Consider the following 18,911-nt stretch of genomic DNA (forward strand, 5'->3'; position numbering starts at 1 on the left):
TTTATAATAAAGAAGATTCATTTATTTTTTATTAAAAAATTGTATTTTTATTTTTGTGTTATATTTGATTATCAATATTGTTTCAAATATTTTATTACTTGAAAATTAAGTTGAATTTGTTATGTTTTTTTTCAATCATTTGAGAATGTATATTATGATGGATAATTTTATTGATTTAGAGAATTTAAAAGCGAATTATAAAAAATATTGCAATTTTATTTTTCTATATTTTTAAATTATAATGAAATTTTTATGAAATATATTTTAGTTAATTTTACTATTTTTAAAGTCAGATGAACTAGTCTATTAACCTGCCAATTCACCACAAAATAAAATAGGCTATCATTTTAAAATGTTTTTACTTTGATTGGATGGGATGAATTATCTACTTTGACATCTCTATTTTTAATACATATTTTCGAGTCTGGTTAACAAAAATCCTAAAGATGCGGGTTATGTTTTTTTAAAATGATTTAGAGTAAGCTTTTAAATTGGTCCAAAAAAATTTTATATGGGACACTTTAATTTCAACAAATTTTATTTATTAGATATCTTTGAGAATTATTTTTATTAGACAAATTAATTTCTCGGTTATTTTTAATCAAATTTTTAATATGTATGTTGAATAAATAAATAAATTTTATTATAGGATGATTAAGTCTGTTAGCCCCCTTTCAAAATGACAAAGAAACCAATCTATTCATAAAGAGTAATTTTGAGGACTTATAGAACCAAACCGTTCGATTTTGAATTTTTTAAACATCAATTTAGATATTTATTTAAAAATTTAAGTTACTAATCTTTTTACTACATTTTTAATGTATTAAAATATTTAATTTAGTTGTATATTTATTAGCTAATTCTTATATTTTATTTTATTTAACATCTCATAATATTTATTTTATTTATATAATTTGGATAGTTTTTCTTAGGGTAAAGTACTAATTTGGTCCCTTACGTTTGGGGTGAATTCTGTTTTGGTCTCTAACGTTTAAAGTGTTTTATTTAAATAAAAATTTTTTTGATTTGCATCAATCAGGTCCTGCTGTTAAGTGGGTGTGAAATTCTTAACATCGTGTCCGACGTGGCAAAGGAGAGAGGACAGGGGTTAATGAACGTGTAATCCTTCTTGCCTTTGGACAGAACGCATGCTTACCCTGACTCTTCTTCTTCTTCTTCTTGTGAAGCACGAAACGATAACAAAAACCAACAAACTCTACCGATCGTCACTCAAGGGTTGCGATTCGCAACTAGAGAGGTGACATTGTCCTTCAGTAACGTTAAAGGTCCACAGCAGCAGTTAGTTTGAAACCCTTGCTTTTCGAAAGAAGATCGTATTAGGTATTCCGTTATCGAATCTCCTCAACCCATTTGGTTTTCATCTTAATGCATGTTGATATGTAATGATGCATGTTGATATGTGATTGTTTTGTTTTATAATTTCATATTCGTTTCTTGTTTTATTTTGGAAGTTTTTATTTTGCTCTAGTGATTACATTTATGCATTTCTATTGTTGTTGATCAATGTAAGAATTTTATGAAGTCTATTGTGTTTGTCTAACATATTGTTCGGAGAATAAGTTATTTCAGTATCAAGATACACCATGGGAGAAAGTTTGGATTTGATGGTGAACCTTTACACTATGTGGGAGGTGAGACTTTGATAGTGAACTACTGTGATGAAGATAGGTGGAGTAGGTCCGAGGCCATGGAGATAGTGGTCGAACAGGGATATGTGGCAGAGAACATCGCTGCAATGTGGTATAAGTCTCCGAAAGATGAAATAGATGTAAGACTGAGGATGCTTCACACAGATAAGGATGCAATGGACATGGCCAGAATTGGAATGAGGGATAACATGGTGGAGCTTTTTGTTATTCACAAAGATGGTGCTACTACTAGGAAAGGCTGCACCATTGAAAAAGTTGAAGACATAGATGGTAGTGAGGCTGCTGCACCCACTGCAGAGACTATTGGGCCTGGTCCAATTGTGGTGCACAAGGCCCAATCATTTGCTCAAACCAAGGTGGGTAAGAAGCCCAAGGTGGTGACAGAAGCCCAAAATCATATGTTGGAGGATGAGGATGAAGAGATGTCAGATTTTTCAGGTGATGATGAATCTAAGAATAATGACTACCAGCCAAGAAATGATGATGAGAGGGATAGTGATGAACAGTGGAGTGAAAACAGCTCTGGAGATAGTGATCTGGAGGTTGCATTTGATGACAGCAATGATGATTGGAATGGTGATGGGGGTTTGTATGATGTTGAAGTCACAACTACGAAAGATTTTCAAAAGATGAAACAGAGTGTTCAAATTGAAAGAGTACAAGGAGAATTTAGTGGCAGTGTTAATAAGGGAAAGGAGCAAGTGGTGGTTGCTGGACTAAGGAATGCAGATGATGGGTTGAGAGTAAGGAGTTGTGGGATGTCTTTGTAAGTGATGATGAAGAGGATCCCTTATTGAGGAAGTACCTGTTGTATAAGAGTTTGAAGAATATGAAGGAGTATAAATGGGAGGTTGGGACAATGTACGTAGATAGGAATACTTTTAAGGAATGTGTAACTAGCTATGCTGTGCACAGTGGCAGAGGAATATGGTTCTCAAAGTGTGATAGCCATAGGTGCAAAACTGTTTGAAAAGAAGGTTGCAAGTGGTTTGCTTACTGCCATAAGATGAAGAGAGAGGATACATGGCAATTGACCAGCTGTTACAAAAAATACACATGCAATAAGGCAACCAAGATTGGTATCATGAGTTCTCAGTGGCTGAATAAGGCTTTTATGAGGAAGATCTGTGAGAATCCTAAAATCAAGTTGAGAACTTTGATAAAGAAGGCTCATAGCAAGTGGAATGTTGACCTCACAAAGACCAAAGCTTCTAGAGTGAAGCAGCAAGCCTTGGATGAGATTAATGGTATTTATGGAGAGCACTATAGGAGGATTCATGACTATGCTGCCGAGTTATTTAGGTCAAATCCAGGTTCAACTGTTCAAATACAAGTGGAGAGACCTCCTGAATTTCAATTAGAGACACCAATTCCTGGTAAGGACATGAGACCACGATTTGAGAGGATCTATGTCTGCTTGGATACTTGCAAACGGAGTTTATGGTGTGCAGACCCATGATCGGCCTTGATGGATGCTTCATCAAGACTCCATATGGGGGTCAACTTTTAACAGTCATTGGATGGGACTCCAACGATAAGATTTTGCCTATTACCTATGCTGTTGTTGAAGCAGAGACAAAAGACTCGTGGAGATGATTTTTGTTGAATCTGTGTGACGATTTGGGAGTTGATAAGATCAGATGGTGTACATTCATGAGCGACCAACAAAAGGTAACTCTCAATCTAAGCAATACTCACCTAAACTTGTCTAATTAATTCTATCTTTAATTCATGTTGTGCTGTTATTGACTGATGCTATTTTAAATTCAGCTTCCAAGAAATTGATCCCTACCTTTGATGAGTTGCTGTCTGACATAGATCACAGGTTTTGTGTCAAGCACTTATATAGAAATTTCAAAAAAAGGTTCCCAGGTGTTTAGCTAAAAATGATGATGTAGAAGGCTGCAAAGGCAACATATGTCCAGGAGTGGGAGAGAAAGATGAAGGAGATTCAGCTGGTTGATCAAGGAGCTTATAATCATCTCATGGAGATCCCTGCCAAGTATTGGAACAAGTCCAGGTTTAATTATTTTCCTAGAGTTGATACACTTGTAAACAACATGTGTGAGTATTTTAACTCTGTTATTGTAGAGGCTAGAGAGAAACACATTGTGTCTATGTTAGAAGATATTAGGGTTTATCTAATGAATAGGTGGGCTGACAACAGACAAAGTATAGTTAAACATGCTGAAAAATTTTTGCCAAAAATAAACAAAAAAATTGAAAGAGAGTTTGATAAGGGTGGGGAGTGGTTGGCCATATATGCGGGTAGGGACAAGTATGAGGTGTCTACCAGTCAGGGTAATAGAGACAAATTTGTTGTGGACTTAAACTTACATGAGTGCTCCTGTAGAAAGTTTAAACTAACAGGTTACCCTTGTGAGCATGCCATGAGTTGCATTAGAAAAATGTGTTTGGATGTTAAGAACTATGTGAACAAGTGCTGTAGGAAAGAGACCTACGTGGACTACTATCAACATGTAATCTACCCAGTGAATAGACCAAATCTTTGGGCCCAGACTGAGAATGATGATGTGCTGTCACTAGTGTTTAGGAAATCAATAGAGCGCCCAAAACTAAAGGTGGAGGACTGGACAATAACAAAAATATTCGTATTTTTGCACTTGGTCACAACAAAAAAATCTGCCTTAGAAAACGCAAGGTAGAGGCCTCAACAAAAAGGGTAAAGTTGTTGTTGTCAATTTGAATACAATTCTTTATATGTGATTGTTGTTACTATTTGATGAACCCAATTTGTTGAACCCAATCCCCTGATGTCATTGTTTGTTGTTATTGCTTATAGCATAATGCAGCTCCACAAGTCAAGAAAGGTGCTAGCACAACTAGGACTCCAAATCTCAGCAAGATCCCAGCCAAGACAACAACAAAACCAGCAACAAAACTTCAGCCAAAGAGAAAGAGCAATACACAAGTTGGAGGGAGTCAAGAGTCACAAACATCCTCCAAGAGAGCTAGATGCAGCAGCAGCGCTAGTCAACCCCAGCCATCGACAGCAACAGTCACTAGCCCATCAAGGAGGACTTTGAAGTTCATGGCAAAAACACCACCTAAGGCCTGAAAAGCATTGGGATGAAGAACATAATAGATTTTAGTGTTTACCTTCTATTTTGTAATGAAAGTGGCAATGACCAAGGGTTGATGTGTCTGTGATATTTTAGACAATCTATTTTAAAACTACTAATTTCATATTAATCTCTTTTGTGTTGTTATCTTTTCATGGTTATATTTAAAACTTGTTTGGATATTATAATAGTTAAGAGAAGCTATTTTAAGATTTTTTTATTATCTAATGATTTAAATGAATTTTTAGCAGCATATTTTAAAACAAAATTCACACCAAATATAGAGGACCAAATGAATTTTTCATTATCTGGACCGTTTTTCTTAAAAGATATACCCTTAATAATAACAACAGTATATTTTAATTAAAGAGCTATAATATCATTAAAGCTACTTGTCCTTTTATGTGAGTACAATTCTACATATTTATATAATGTTTTATTATTATGAAAATAATCTTTATTTTGAAGAATTATTATAAAACGGAGGAAGCATCGTCTTGAAATGATTTAAGAGTGTTTTAAGTAGAACATCTAAAAAAGAAAAGAACATCTACAATATAATAATAATAATAATAATAATAATAATAATAATAATAATAATAATAATAATATATTTTTTTAATAAATAATAATATATACTATTTTTAAATTTATTTTAAAAATATATGTTAAAAATAAAGTTAAACATACTGACACGTGATGGTATTTAGGTATATGTGTTTAAACGTATTTTGAAAAGAATTTTTTATTTTTAATTAAGACACAATTAGACATAGCAAATATACATATTGGACGAATATCAATAAATGTCCTGTCTAAAATGTATTCGATATGCGGATATGGCAATTCAGCAAAAAATTTATGATTCATAACTAGATGATTATCATAATTTATTTTTTTATTATTAGTTAATCATCAATATTTAAAAATATAGACTAAAATTATGTTGTTAAATTATTAATTAAAGATTAAATTAATAACTAAAAATAATAAATTCGGGTGAGTTCTCTAATATTTTATGTCCAGTAATATTAATGAAACTACAATTATAAATATTCTTTGGATATGCCACAAATGTATTGTACAATAATTCTTTGTAATCCAATGTGAAAAAGTCGTCTAGTATCCTAAATCCGAATCCAGAAAATATTTTTCCAATGCATTCTTGTGACATCCTCGTATTATTTTTTTAAAATATTTTATAATTAACTTTTTATTTATTAATTTTTAAGTTTATAAATTAAAAAAATAATAAGTATAAATATTTTTCCAGTATATATTAGACATGCATCATGCATGTCAGTAAGGTTAAGGATGATAAAATTGTGTGTGTTATTAGAGGTCAAAAGTCAAATATCCCTATCATAGATATAATATATTAATCCAAAAACTGAACACCGCCATCAAGCTTTCTCTCCTATAAATTGCGGTCCAAGTTAGGTGTTCCATGCACCAACAATCTTAAATATTTCTTCATTTCTTGAAGGAAGATAGTAGTAAGTAGCAACATACAAATACAACTCCTCAACCTCAAGAACCAAAAAGAAAAAAAAAGAAATAGAAATGGGTTCTTTGAGCATAACAGAAAAGCCTCATGCTGTGTGCATACCATACCCAGCACAAGGCCACATAAACCCAATGTTAAAACTAGCAAAGCTTCTTCACTTCAAAGGCTTCCACATAACTTTTGTTAACACCGAATACAACCACAAACGCCTTCTCAAATCAAGGGGCCCTGATTCCCTTAACGGCTTACCTTCGTTCCGTTTCGAAACCATCCCTGACGGTCTACCTGAGCCCGATGTGGATGCGACGCAGGATATTCCTTCCCTCTGCGAATCCACTAGGAAGACATGCTTGCCTCACTTCAAGAATCTCATTTCAAAGCTCAATAGAAATAGTGAAGGTGCAGATGCCCAAAAAGCCCCTCCTGTTACTTGCATAGTCTCTGATGGTTGCATGAGTTTCACCGTTGATGCTGCTGAAGAGTTTGGAATCCCCGAGGTTCTGTTTTGGACCACAAGTGCTTGTGGCTTCATGTGCTATATGCAGTATCGCCATCTTGTTGCCAAGGGAATAACTCCACTCAAAGGTAACTACTACTAATTTCACCGATTGGTTTCTTCTTTTATTTTATTTATTTATTTTTTCATGTTTAGGCCTCCAATATAAAACTGCTTTTGGATTCAGCCGTTTTATATCAAATAAATTATCATTTAAGCAACTTAGATCCATGGAATTAGTTCAATTGTCTGCGTAAATAACTATTGGAACTTAGAAGTTTGCATAATTTTATAGTAAACGATAAAGTCTTAAATAAAATTTAAATTCGAGATTTGGTGGTAAAAAACAAAAAATTGCATTTCACTAATAAAGAACGAGGAATACTAGGGGCTAGTAATTTTGGTGTTTTGTAATCATCAATTGATCATCAATAGTATTTTTAATGGTGTGAGATTACATCTAATAGTGAGAGATCAATCACTTTTGTTTTGATGGTTAAGTGCTGCTGGCTAAAAAACACAAAAATTGTTGGCCCTAGACTTTTCCATAAAGAACTGTAAAGAAGAATTTATATATATTAATAATATAGGTATATGTTCAAGTTAATGAAAAGATCACTAAGTAGAATCCGAGTTCCCCACGTTTTATATATTTCAATATAACCTTTTTGTTTCCATGTCAGATTTGCAAACTGAAAACACAAAAAGATTATTACGCCTACATATTATTATTTGTCCCGTAAAAATTGTCTTACAAGTAAAACTCTAAAACTCGCTACAAACAAAGTGGTGATGGGTTTACATAAGCTTTGTTGAATATAGAAGGAAGTTATCAAACTTACCTAAAAGAAGTAATAATTAGAGCAAGCTATTAAATTATTGTTTCTTAACATGCAGATTCAAGTTATATCACAGATGGTTATTTGGAGAACACAATCGATTGGATCCCTGGAATCAAAGATATTCGATTGAGGGATGTTCCAAGCTTCGTGAGGACCACAGATCCCAATGACCTAATGCTTGATTTCATATTGGGTGAGACGAAAAGAGCTTCAAGAGGGTCGGCAATCGTAGTGAACACATTTGATGCTTTGGAACACGATGTTATGGAAGCACTATCCACAATTCTGCCACCGGTCTATTCCATTGGTCCCTTGAATCTTCTACTCAACAATGTTACCGACAAAGATTTGAAGAAAATTGGTTCCAATCTATGGAAAGAGGAGCCAGAGTGTCTTGAATGGCTTGACAACCAAGAACCAAATTCAGTTGTTTATGTGAACTTTGGCAGCATAACGGTTATGACAAGTGACCAATTAATTGAATTTGCTTGGGGACTTGCCAACAGCAAGAAAACATTTTTATGGGTTATTAGGCCGGATCTAGTCGCCGGCAACAATGCCGTGTTGCCTTCTGAGTTCATTGAAGAGACCAAGAACAGAGGATTATTGTCAAGTTGGTGTCCACAAGAGCAAGTTTTGGCGCACCCTTCGATTAAAGGGTTCTTGACGCACAGCGGTTGGAACTCGACGTTGGAGAGTATTTGTGGTGGTGTTCCAATGATATGTTGGCCATTCTTTGCTGAGCAACAAACAAATTGTAGATTCTGTTGTAAGGAGTGGGGGATTGGGATGGAGATTGAGGATGTTAGAAGGGACAGAATTGAGAATCTTGTGAGGGAGTTGATGGATGGAAAAAAGGGTCAAGAGATGAAAAACAAGGCATTGGAGTGGAAGAATTTGGCAGTTGATGCTGCTTCTAGCCCAAATGGATCATCTTTGAAGAATTTGGACAGCATGGTTAACCAAATTCTTTTGAGCAGCAAAGTTGCTAAAAAGTAGTGTGAAAATGTCAGATTTCAAATTTGTACTTGATGCCATTGAATTTTCTGTCAGACTATTAAGTCTAGTGCATGCATGTAGTATCCCAACATAATTTCTTTTGTTTGTTTGTTTGTTTTTCCTCTTTTCTTTTATTTTTATATTATGATGAATGTCAATATGTTTAATTTGTTGGGTGAGATATTATATGTCTTGCTGTTTTCACTAATTGATTAAATAAACTTTGTTCTTTAGTGGAACATCCTCCAATACTAATTCATAGTGAGATATCATATGCCTTGCAAGGGTCAAGACTGAAGAGAGGCTCTATATGAACTACTAGTTCATAATATCTGTTTTTCTAAAGCTTTAATTTCTTTCTTAGCTCAATGTATTATCAGTTTTGTATTTCAATATAATATTTATTGGGTTCTTTTTGTATTTATTATTTATGTAAATCACTAAAAATATATCTAAATATTGTAGTTGACAAAAATATATTTAAATTTTATTATCGATAAAAATGTTCTCAAATAATTTAAAATACGATAAAAATATCAAACATTAAATATATATTTTCAAAAAATGTTCCAGAGATTGAATTTTGATGCGAATTTTGCAAGCATGATTGAAAATATAAGAAATTTTTATTGTTAGAATTTGATAATTTTTTGCTAAGTATATTTTTTTGTGTAATTTTTTTTTCAACAACCAATAATACTTTTAAAAAATATAAAAGAAAAAATATAAAATTTTATTCGGTTTTTTGTGTATATTTTTTAAATAGTTCTCTAAATATTCCTATAAAGTTTTGAATCAAATGCAATAGTTTGTCAAATACAAAAGTTGTTTGTCATTTATAAAAAAAATATTTGTTTTAGATATTTTTGTCGTATTTTTAAATTATTTAATTACATTATTTTTATAACAAAATTTGAATGTATTTTTGTCAGCAATAGAATTATTCGGATACGTTTTGGGTAGTTTATCCTTATTATTTACAGAATAATTGATTTTTCATTGTTAATTAAATAATGTTAAAATATCCGAAAGTGCAAAATATAGTGAAATAAGGAAAGCATTTATTTATTTATGGAAAAATATAAGAAAACAATGATAACTACGAATAATATGAACAATGGAGTAAAAAAAAGAAAGTAAAATCAAAATTAAAAATCAGATGATTAATTAATGGAAAAGCATGAGGAGCCAATGGAAGATTTGTACAATGTGTACAATGGAGGTTTAGGGAATATTAGAGATATGATTATTAGTGTTACCTTTTCTCATCAGTTGAAGCTTTTGGGATGAGTGGTATCATGACATGGTATTAAAACTTTAGATCCGAAAGGCCAAGAGTTCGATTATTGGTAAACCCACAAATTAGCTTAAGTTTTTGGAAAGATGTTTATTATCTCTAGTACTCGGATGGTTATTCTAAATAGTATGAGGATGTTCATTTTATAACTTATATAGTCCATCGTACACATTGTATAAATAAGCCATTGTCTCCCTAGCGGGACTCTGATAATTAATTAGGTAATTTTAGATTTTTAAATTTGAAAAATTAGGATTAGCAATTAAACACATTACAATAGGTTTAGTTACTCCCAATGTCACGATAACCTCCTAATTTCTGATTGCGATCTCCAGTCCACGACAATGTGCACACTGCTGCACTCCCCGCGGCCGCTCTGACGCTGCCCCAGCCTCCCACCGACAAGCGACAAAGCCTCTCCTCGCCCTGCTGGCGCTCTATAGCAATGGCAGCTCGCTCCGCAGTAGCACCCATTCATCCTCCTTCCCACTACCCCTCGCCGGCCATGCAGACCCCACCACAGCCCCCCACTTTCATCATCGTAGCCACACCGTGTGCGGCAGTTCCACCGGCATCCAGGGGCATACGTAGCTACAGTCGGATCTGTGCATCCCCCTCACATGTCCGTTGATGGAGTCCTCGTTGGTTGATGGACTTTGTAATGTTCCATCCTCATTCACCAATGACACTTTCACTCATTCAACTAACAACCTTCTCAACTTATGCGATGTGGAGGGTGAACAATCTAATAAGGTAAGCAATGAAGGTTCATGCATTTATAACAAATGCTTATTTTTATACAAATAAGATGATTGTTCTTGGTGCAAGTAAATTATTCTATTATATTGTATTCGTATAATTAAGCTCACGATAATAATAATTTTCAATTCATCCAAATTTTTTATAGCAATAAATTGATGATATACACACATGTATGAAGAACGTAAACGTGTTTATTGAAACCAATCATCTCATCTATATTTTACTTTGATTAAAACTAATGAGATTTTTAATTTTATAATTAGAATTATTTATCTCATTTCAGTCTTGATGCAAAATTCATTTGTTTAGACTTATTACTTTTTTGTAAATGTGTTGGATTATGTAGATTGAGAGTCATAACAATTACGATGAAAAGTAAAAAAAATAATTATATTTTTTTAATTAAGATTCGGTATACATGTAAAATTAGCAAGATATTTTGATTTTATAGGAATGTGTAGGAGTTTTAATAAGCAAAATTTTTAGATGATTATTTATTGTTGGAGTCTTTAATACAACTAGAGGTCTCTTGTTTTATGTTTGTTTGGTTTTATTTTTTGGTTGTTGAGTGGAGTTTTTTTTCCTGATATTTTGTTCATGGTATGGTATCTCATTTGGTTTCTTTTTTGGCTTTGTGAGTTTTTGTTTGATTGCAGGCTGTGAAAGTTTTGGAGGTTATTGAGTTCGGTAGTGATGAGACAGATCTTGGTCATGAAGTTTGAATTGTAGTTTACTGTTGTTTTTTCATGAACTAGATGTTGGAATCAACGATTAATCGTCTTTGTCATCGAGTGATGTTTATTTTGAATTGATACGCAGTTACCAAATCACAGTTGCCTTGTGAAGACGAAATACCAAGAGTTGGAATGCGGTTTGAGTATTTGCAATTGGCATCGAGTGATGTTTGTTTTGAATTGATACGCAGTTACCAAATCACAGTTGCCTTCGTGAAGACGAAATACCAAGAGTTGAAATGCGGTTTGAGTATTTGCAACTGGCGCAGGAATTTTATGTGACCTACGCAAAGAAAGTTGGTTTCGTAAGTAAGATACGGACCACTACATTTGACAGGACGACAAAGGAATCGATTAACCAAGCTATTCATTGTAATCAGGAGGGTTTTCGTGGGTCTCGTGTCAAAGCACCAACACGGAGGAACATGATTTCATTCGTGGGATACAGAGTAAGAATATTGCAAAGTTTGATAGGGAGAAGCAAGATTGGGTGTTTTTGAAGGTTGATTTGAGGCCTTTGCATCCATATTCAACCAAAAAGGCGGTGCACTACCACGAGTATAAAGAGCTGACCATGCATGCCAAGTGCGTGATTGAGGATAACGATGAGGCTAACATATGACCCAACAAGACATTCCTAGCACTGACTAATGAGGTTGGTGGGTCATCGAACCTTAGCTTCTCAGAAAAGGATGTAAGAAGTTACATTACATCGAAACTCTGATCCACTAATATGAATGCGGATGTTAAAGAGATGTTGAATTACTTCATGCGAATGAAGGAGATCAATCCAAACTTCTTCCACGCAGTGAATGTAGACGAGGATTATAAGTTTAGAAGCGCAATTTAGGTAGATTCAAGGTATAGGGCATCTTATGAATATTTGAAGACTTGGTGTCGTTTGATACCACATACAGCACAAACCGGTAATATTTATTTACATTGGAGTTGTTTAACATTTTTGTTGTGTTTTGTAATAGTCATATATTCTTATATATGGTTGTTGTTTGTGTAGGTATGGATTACTGTTTGCCTCTTTTGTCGGTGTGAACCACTGGTGTGCGAAATTAGAACTTGTACAACTTTACCGGCAAGTGCACTGGGTTATCCAAGTAATACCTCAGGTGAGTGAGGGTCAATCCCACGAGGATTGTTGGATTGAGCAAGTAATAGTTATCTTGCTGGGCTTAGTCAGGAGAACAGTAAAAGATGGTTGTTGGGAAAACGCATAAGACAAGTAAATAGGATATGCAATAAAAGGTTGATGCAAAATTAATATAAGAAAACAATTAAGGTCTCGAAGATATTTATCTTTCCGGATTAAAACTTCTTACTAACTATTTTAACAATGAATGCTTCATTCTATGGCAAACTGTAAGTGATTAAACCCAAATTCTTTAGCAATTTAATCTCCTCTGATCCTCATCAAATGCCATGGTTAGTGGTCATTCAATATGAATTAGAGGATGAAGTTCAGAAAACTAGTTTATACCACAAAGGTCCTAATCACCCCAGATCCCGGCTGAACAGATGTTCCCATGTCCGTAACGAGTTGTGGATTAGCCGTCTAGGAGGTGTGTTCTCAAGTTGTAGTTCAGGCGACCTTGGTCAGAGTATCACAAGAACTTATGTAGAAAAAGGGTCATACTTTCGTTCTACCCAGTTTCATTAAATTAAGAACGAGACACACCTTAGAATTGAATCAAACACATATTAAAATAAAAAAACATAATAATATTGATCCATAGAAATAAACAGAGCTCCTAACTTTAACCAGGAGGTTTAGTTGCTCATAAATTTACAAAGTAAATAGGTTTCTGAAAAGATGTGGAAGAAAGAAGATTGATTCTAAACCTAATTGATATTCTACCTTAAATACTAACCTAAAAATAAATGCTAAACCTAAAAGATATTATTTAAAAATAAAAATTACAAAGATAAAATAAGATAAGCGTAAGAAGTGCTAAATCCACTTGGAGGCCTAATTGGTGGGTGGCTCGGACAGCAAGCTGGCGTTCAATGCCAGGATTGGGCATTGAACTCCCATAAGGGAAGAGCACCTCTGACTTTTTCCCCCCTTGCTAGCGTTGAATGCCAACTTGGGCGTTCAGTGCCCAGGGGGGCTAACAACATTTTCGTTTCTTGGTCTAGGCTTCTCCAAACTGCTCCGTATTGCACTTACTCAAAGTAGCATCCAAAATTAATTTTTGCACTAAAATCAAGTAAAAGTAATTAAAATCTAACTAAAAATAGTGTAAAAATAACTAGAAAAAGGGTATAAAATACTCACGCATCACAACACCAAACTTAAACTGTTGCTTGTCCTCAAGCAACCAAAACAATATAGGGCCAAAGAAGAGAAAAACATACAAGATTAGAGTCATCATTCATGCCTAAATCTAACTACTGAATGGAGCTATCAATACTCTATTTCTGAATAGCTTAGGCACCTGACTTTCCTTTGAAGCTCAGAAATATTGGTATCCCTTAGAACTAGAACTCGGATTATATTATTGACTCTCTTCTTTAGGTTATTGTTGATTCTTGAACACAACTTTTATTTCTTTTGGTACTTTGCACCTTTGAGCCTAACCGTGATTCTAAGTGTTTTATTTTCAATCTTAACTTGATACATAAACATCACAAGCACTTAACTGGAAGAACCTTTTGGATTCGACTTTTACTTTACTTTTATTCCCAGACAGTGGTGCTCAGAGCCTTAGGCGTACTCTTTAATAGCACTGGGTCACGACTTTAAGTGTTCAGTCTCAAGATTTACTTGACACTTTCACACCACAAGCATATAGTTAAGGAAAACCACTCTTTTAAGCTTTTATATCAATTTTGACCCTCCTAACCATTGATTCTCAAAGCCTTGGACCGTTTTCTTTTGATTTTTCTTTTTATTTCAAATTTTCTTTTTTTTCTGCTGTTTCTTTTTGCTTCAAGAATCAATCTTTTTAGTATTTCAGAGAATCAATAATATTTCTCTAAATTCCTATTCCTCCAGAACCAATATACTCAACTTCGATATTAAGTATGCACAGTTAAATCATACATTCAGAAGATAAAGATAAGGTCACCACATCAAAGTAATCAGAATACTTATAATATAACTCAAGATCTTATGAATTTTACCACTTTTTCTTCAATAGATTTTTCTTTTTAAGCTTGATATGGAATACATAAGACATCTTTAAGTGAAATGAAAAATAAACTACTACTAGAAAACAGGAAAATCCTAAGAGTGATCATGTAACTTAGAATGGAAAAACAGAAAATAAAATAAAGTACTGAAAACAGAGATAAGATAAGGGAGATAAAACTCAACTACCTCAGTCATGGTGGTTGCTGCTCTCTCTGGGGGATCCTTTCTAGCGCTTCAACTCTTCCGATTGGCGTTCTTGCTTCTTTTGCTCCTCAATCAGCTTATGATGAATGAGAGACTGGCCTCTGTGTTCTTCTTTCAGTTGGTTCATAGTGGATATCAACTGTCCAATAGATACTGCCAATTGAGTCCAGTATTCACCTAGGGGGATGCTTTGTTCTTGAGGCCACTCAGGTTGCTTCCTCTTAGGAAGGGGAACTGGCTTCTAAATTGGTGCTTGAGTGAGTTCCCTAGTATGTTACATGCTCTTCTTGGTGATTCGGTTTTTAACTGTAATAAATATATCTCTGTCAATCTGGACTTGGGCCTTTTCACACAAGCAAGAGATGAGATGGAGGAAAGCCAGCCTAGAGAGGGTTGAGGTCTTTGATGCGATCTTATACATCTCTAGAGGGATCAACTGATGAACTTCTACTTCATTGCCAAGTCTAATGCAGTGGATTATCACAGCTTACCTCACAGTGACTCCAGAGCGATTGCTAGTGGGGAGAATGGAGCGTTGAATGAACTCCAGCCATCCTCTCGCAACTGGCTTAAGATCATTCCTTCTCCGCTGGAATGGTTGACCCTTAGTGTCTTTCTTCCATTGTGCTCCAAAAAGATATATGTCCTTGAGGACTTGATCTAACCTCGGATCAGCTTGCACTCTCCTATTGAAAGAGTGAGGGCCATCCTTTAATGGAGGCAGCTTGAAGATTTCCTCACTTTTTCCATTCCGAACTGCAGGATCTTCCTGATGTGAGGATTACCGTCGGTTAGAAAGTTCACATAAATAATCTCTTCGAAGTATAGTTCCCAACCAACAAACAATCCTCAATCAAAGTTTAGTTTTGGTTGTCACAAGTTCAACCCAATAAAAATAACCGACAATATTACTCCCGGGTCGTTCTCCCTAGGAATTACAATCGAGTGCTCAATTATTGGTTATGATATTCACGGGGGTTGGGTTGATAAAACAAGAAATTAAAAAGGCAAGAATTTAAATGACAATAAAAGTAAATCAAACAATTAAAGATAACAAATACTAAAAAGAGGCATTCATGGAGAGGATTGAGAATCTAGGTTTCCTATCCTAGTCATTAATCATAACACAATAATAAGCAAGAGATAATCCTATTTCGTTATCTCCAACATCGGGAGAAAATCAAATAATACTAGTTAATCTTAGTCCATAAGTCCTAATCAACTTACTAATTGAATTAGCAAAAGATTAGTGTCAATGAAAACAATATTAACTAATAACTTTAGATCACCAACATAAGTTGGGTATTAATGACTCAAGAGCACCTAATTTCTCTTTCCAAGCTAAGAATGCTCAAAATCTACTCTAAAGCCCAACCAAATATTTTGTCAAACACTTGGAAGGCATAAAAGGGAAAGCATATTAAATTGCAAGAAATATAAAATATAAAACTACTAAATGCAAGAAAATAACAATAACAACTCAATTAAATAATAAGATATATCAAAAGACATCAATTGCATTAAAGAAAATGGAAATCAACAAGAGTTATAAACATAAAAGTGGCTCAAAAGAAAAATTAACAAGAGAAACTAAGACGATTGAAGCAAATCAACAAGGAAATGTAAAGGAAACTAAATCAAAACAAGTAATTAAACTTAAATCTAAGAGAAAACTAAACTAAAAACCCTAACTTCTAGAGAGAAGAGTGATGAGCGGATAATTTATACGCTTTTTGGCATTGTTTTTAGGTAGTTTTTAGTAAGTTCAAGCTACTTTTAGGGATGTTTTCATTAGTTTTTATGTTAAATTCACATTTCTGGACTTTACTATGAGTTTGTGTGTTTTTCTGTGATTTCAGATAATTTCTGGCTGAAATTGAGGGACTTGAGCAAAACTCTGAAAAAGGCTGACAAAAGGACTGCTGATGCTGTTGGAATCTGACCTCCCTGCACTCAAAATGAATTTTCTGGAGCTACAGAACTCCAAAATGCGCGCTCTCAATGGCGTTGGAAAGTAGACATCCAGAGCTTTCCAGCGATATATAATAGTTCATACTTTATTCGGAAATTGACGACGTAGCTTGGCATTGAACGCCAAGTATACGCTGCTGTCTGGAGTTAAACGCCAGAAAAACGTCATGATCCGGAGTTGAACGCCCAAAACACGTCATAACTTGGAGTTCAACTCCAATAAAAGCCTCAGCTCGTGGATAGATCAAGCTCAGCCCAAACATACACCAAGTGGGCCCCAAAAGTGGATTTATGCATCAATTACTTACTCATGTAAACCTAGGAGCTAGTTTATTATAAATAGAACTTTTTACTATCATAATCTCATCCTGGATTGTATTTTGAATCCTGTGATCACGTTTTGGGGGCTGGCCATTCGGCCATGCCTGAACCTTTCACTTATGTATTTTCAACGGTGGAGTTTCTGCACACCATAGATTAAGGGTGTGGAGCTCTGCTGTACCTCAAGTTTCAATACAATTATTATTACTTTCTATTCAATTCTCTTTTATTCTTATTCCAAGATATACGTTGCACAATACTTTGAAGAATGTGATGATCCGTGACACTCATCATCATTCTCACCTATGAACGCGTGTGATTGACAACCACTTCCGTTCTACTCTAGGCCGGGCGCATATCTCTTAGATTCCCCAACAGAATCTTCGTGGTATAAGTTAGATAGATGGCGGCATTCATGAGGATCCGGAAAGTTTAAACCTTGTCTATGGTATTCCGAGTAGGATTCTGGGATTGAATGACTATGACGAGCTTCAAACTCCTGAAGGCTGGGCGTGATGACAAATGCAAAAGAATCAAGGGATTCTATTCCAACCTGATTGAGAACCGACAGATGATTAGCCGTGCTGTGACAGAGCATAGGAACGTTTTCACTGAGAGGATGGGATGTAGCCATTGACAACGGTGATGCCCTACATACAGCTTGCCATGGAAAGGAGTAAGAAGGATTGGATGAAAGCAATGAGAAAGTAGAGATTCAAGAGGAGCACAGCATCTCCATACGCCTATCTGAAATTTCCACTATTAATTTACATAAGTATTTCTATCCCTTTTATTTTCTTTTTATTATTAATTTTCGAAACCCATAACTATTTAATCTGCCTAACTGAGATTTACAAGGTGACCATAGCTTGCTTCATACCAACAATCTCTGTGGGATCGACCCTTACTCACATAAGGTTTATTACTTGGACGACCCAGTACACTTGCTGGTTAGTTGAACGAGATTGTGGAAAGAAAGTGCTGAGTTAATATTTTTGTGCACATACCAAAGAGCCAATATTGTTGATCACAATTTCGTCCACCAAAGAGGAAGCTTCTCTCTCTAGAAAACTACCCTAAAACATGGTTCTAAACTACACTAATTGCTCCCCCCTTTCTCCTTCTTCATGTTTGCCTCTAATAGCATCAGAAATGAGTTGGACTTGGGCCTGAATGGCTCAGAAATCACCCCTAGTGTTTTGCCTTTAATGAGGTTACATGCCGCTTGTCACGCGTATGCATGGGTGACGCGTACACATCGCCTGACAGATTTCCTTCCCACGCGCATGCGTGGGCCATGTCACATGTCACCATGAATTCTGCAAATCCTCATTTCTTCATGAATTCTCCACGTTGCATGCTTTTCTTTTCACTTCTTCCACTTAATCCTTGCCTTATGAACCTGAAATCACTCATCAAACATATCAAGGCATCGAATGAAATCAAAGTGAATTAAATTTAGCAAATTAAAGGCCCAAAAAGCATGTTTTTAACTCTTAAGCATGAATTAGGAGAATTTCACAAAACATGCTATTTCATTGAATAAATGTGAGATAAGTTGATAAAATACCCTAAATTCAACACAAGATAAACCACAAAATTAGGGTTTATCAAACCTCCCCACACTTAAACCAAGCATGTCCTCATGCTAAACCAAGAAAGATACAACAAAGGGGTATCAACATTTATTCAATGCAAGTAAACTTATCTATATGCAACCTATCTACATGCATGTAATTACTTGGTCAAAATACATCAATCCCCAAGAAAGCATATATAAACATAAGGGCTAAAGTAATCACAATCAAATCAAATCCACAATTGAATTGATTTGTCGAAGATAATTTAACAACTTGAAAGAAAAGTGATAATCAAAG

At 34.7% G+C, this 18,911-nt stretch overlaps 1 protein-coding gene across 1 annotated transcript; it reads left to right on the top strand.

Annotated features, from left to right (window-relative positions):
- The first annotated feature begins 6,209 nt into the window (after positions 1-6,209).
- LOC130941287 (7-deoxyloganetin glucosyltransferase-like) lies at positions 6,210-8,838 on the top strand. Its single transcript, XM_057869728.1, has 2 exons — positions 6,210-6,845; positions 7,654-8,838. Exons 1-2 carry the CDS (start codon positions 6,317-6,319, stop codon positions 8,595-8,597), a joined length of 1,473 nt encoding a protein of 490 aa, XP_057725711.1. The 5' UTR covers positions 6,210-6,316; the 3' UTR covers positions 8,598-8,838.
- The last annotated feature ends 10,073 nt before the right edge of the window (positions 8,839-18,911 follow it).

This window comes from Arachis stenosperma, chromosome 7 (assembly GCF_014773155.1).
Source record: "Arachis stenosperma cultivar V10309 chromosome 7, arast.V10309.gnm1.PFL2, whole genome shotgun sequence".
NCBI lineage: Eukaryota > Viridiplantae > Streptophyta > Magnoliopsida > Fabales > Fabaceae > Arachis > Arachis stenosperma.

Excerpts from the sequence above, each read along its gene's own strand:
- LOC130941287 (XM_057869728.1), top strand. The coding sequence starts at position 6,317 with ATGGGTTCTTTGAGCATAACAGAAAAGCCTCATGCTGTGTGCATACCA. Across the intron at positions 6,846-7,653 it reads GGGAATAACTCCACTCAAAG|ATTCAAGTTATATCACAGAT; the intron begins GTAACTACTACT and ends CTTAACATGCAG.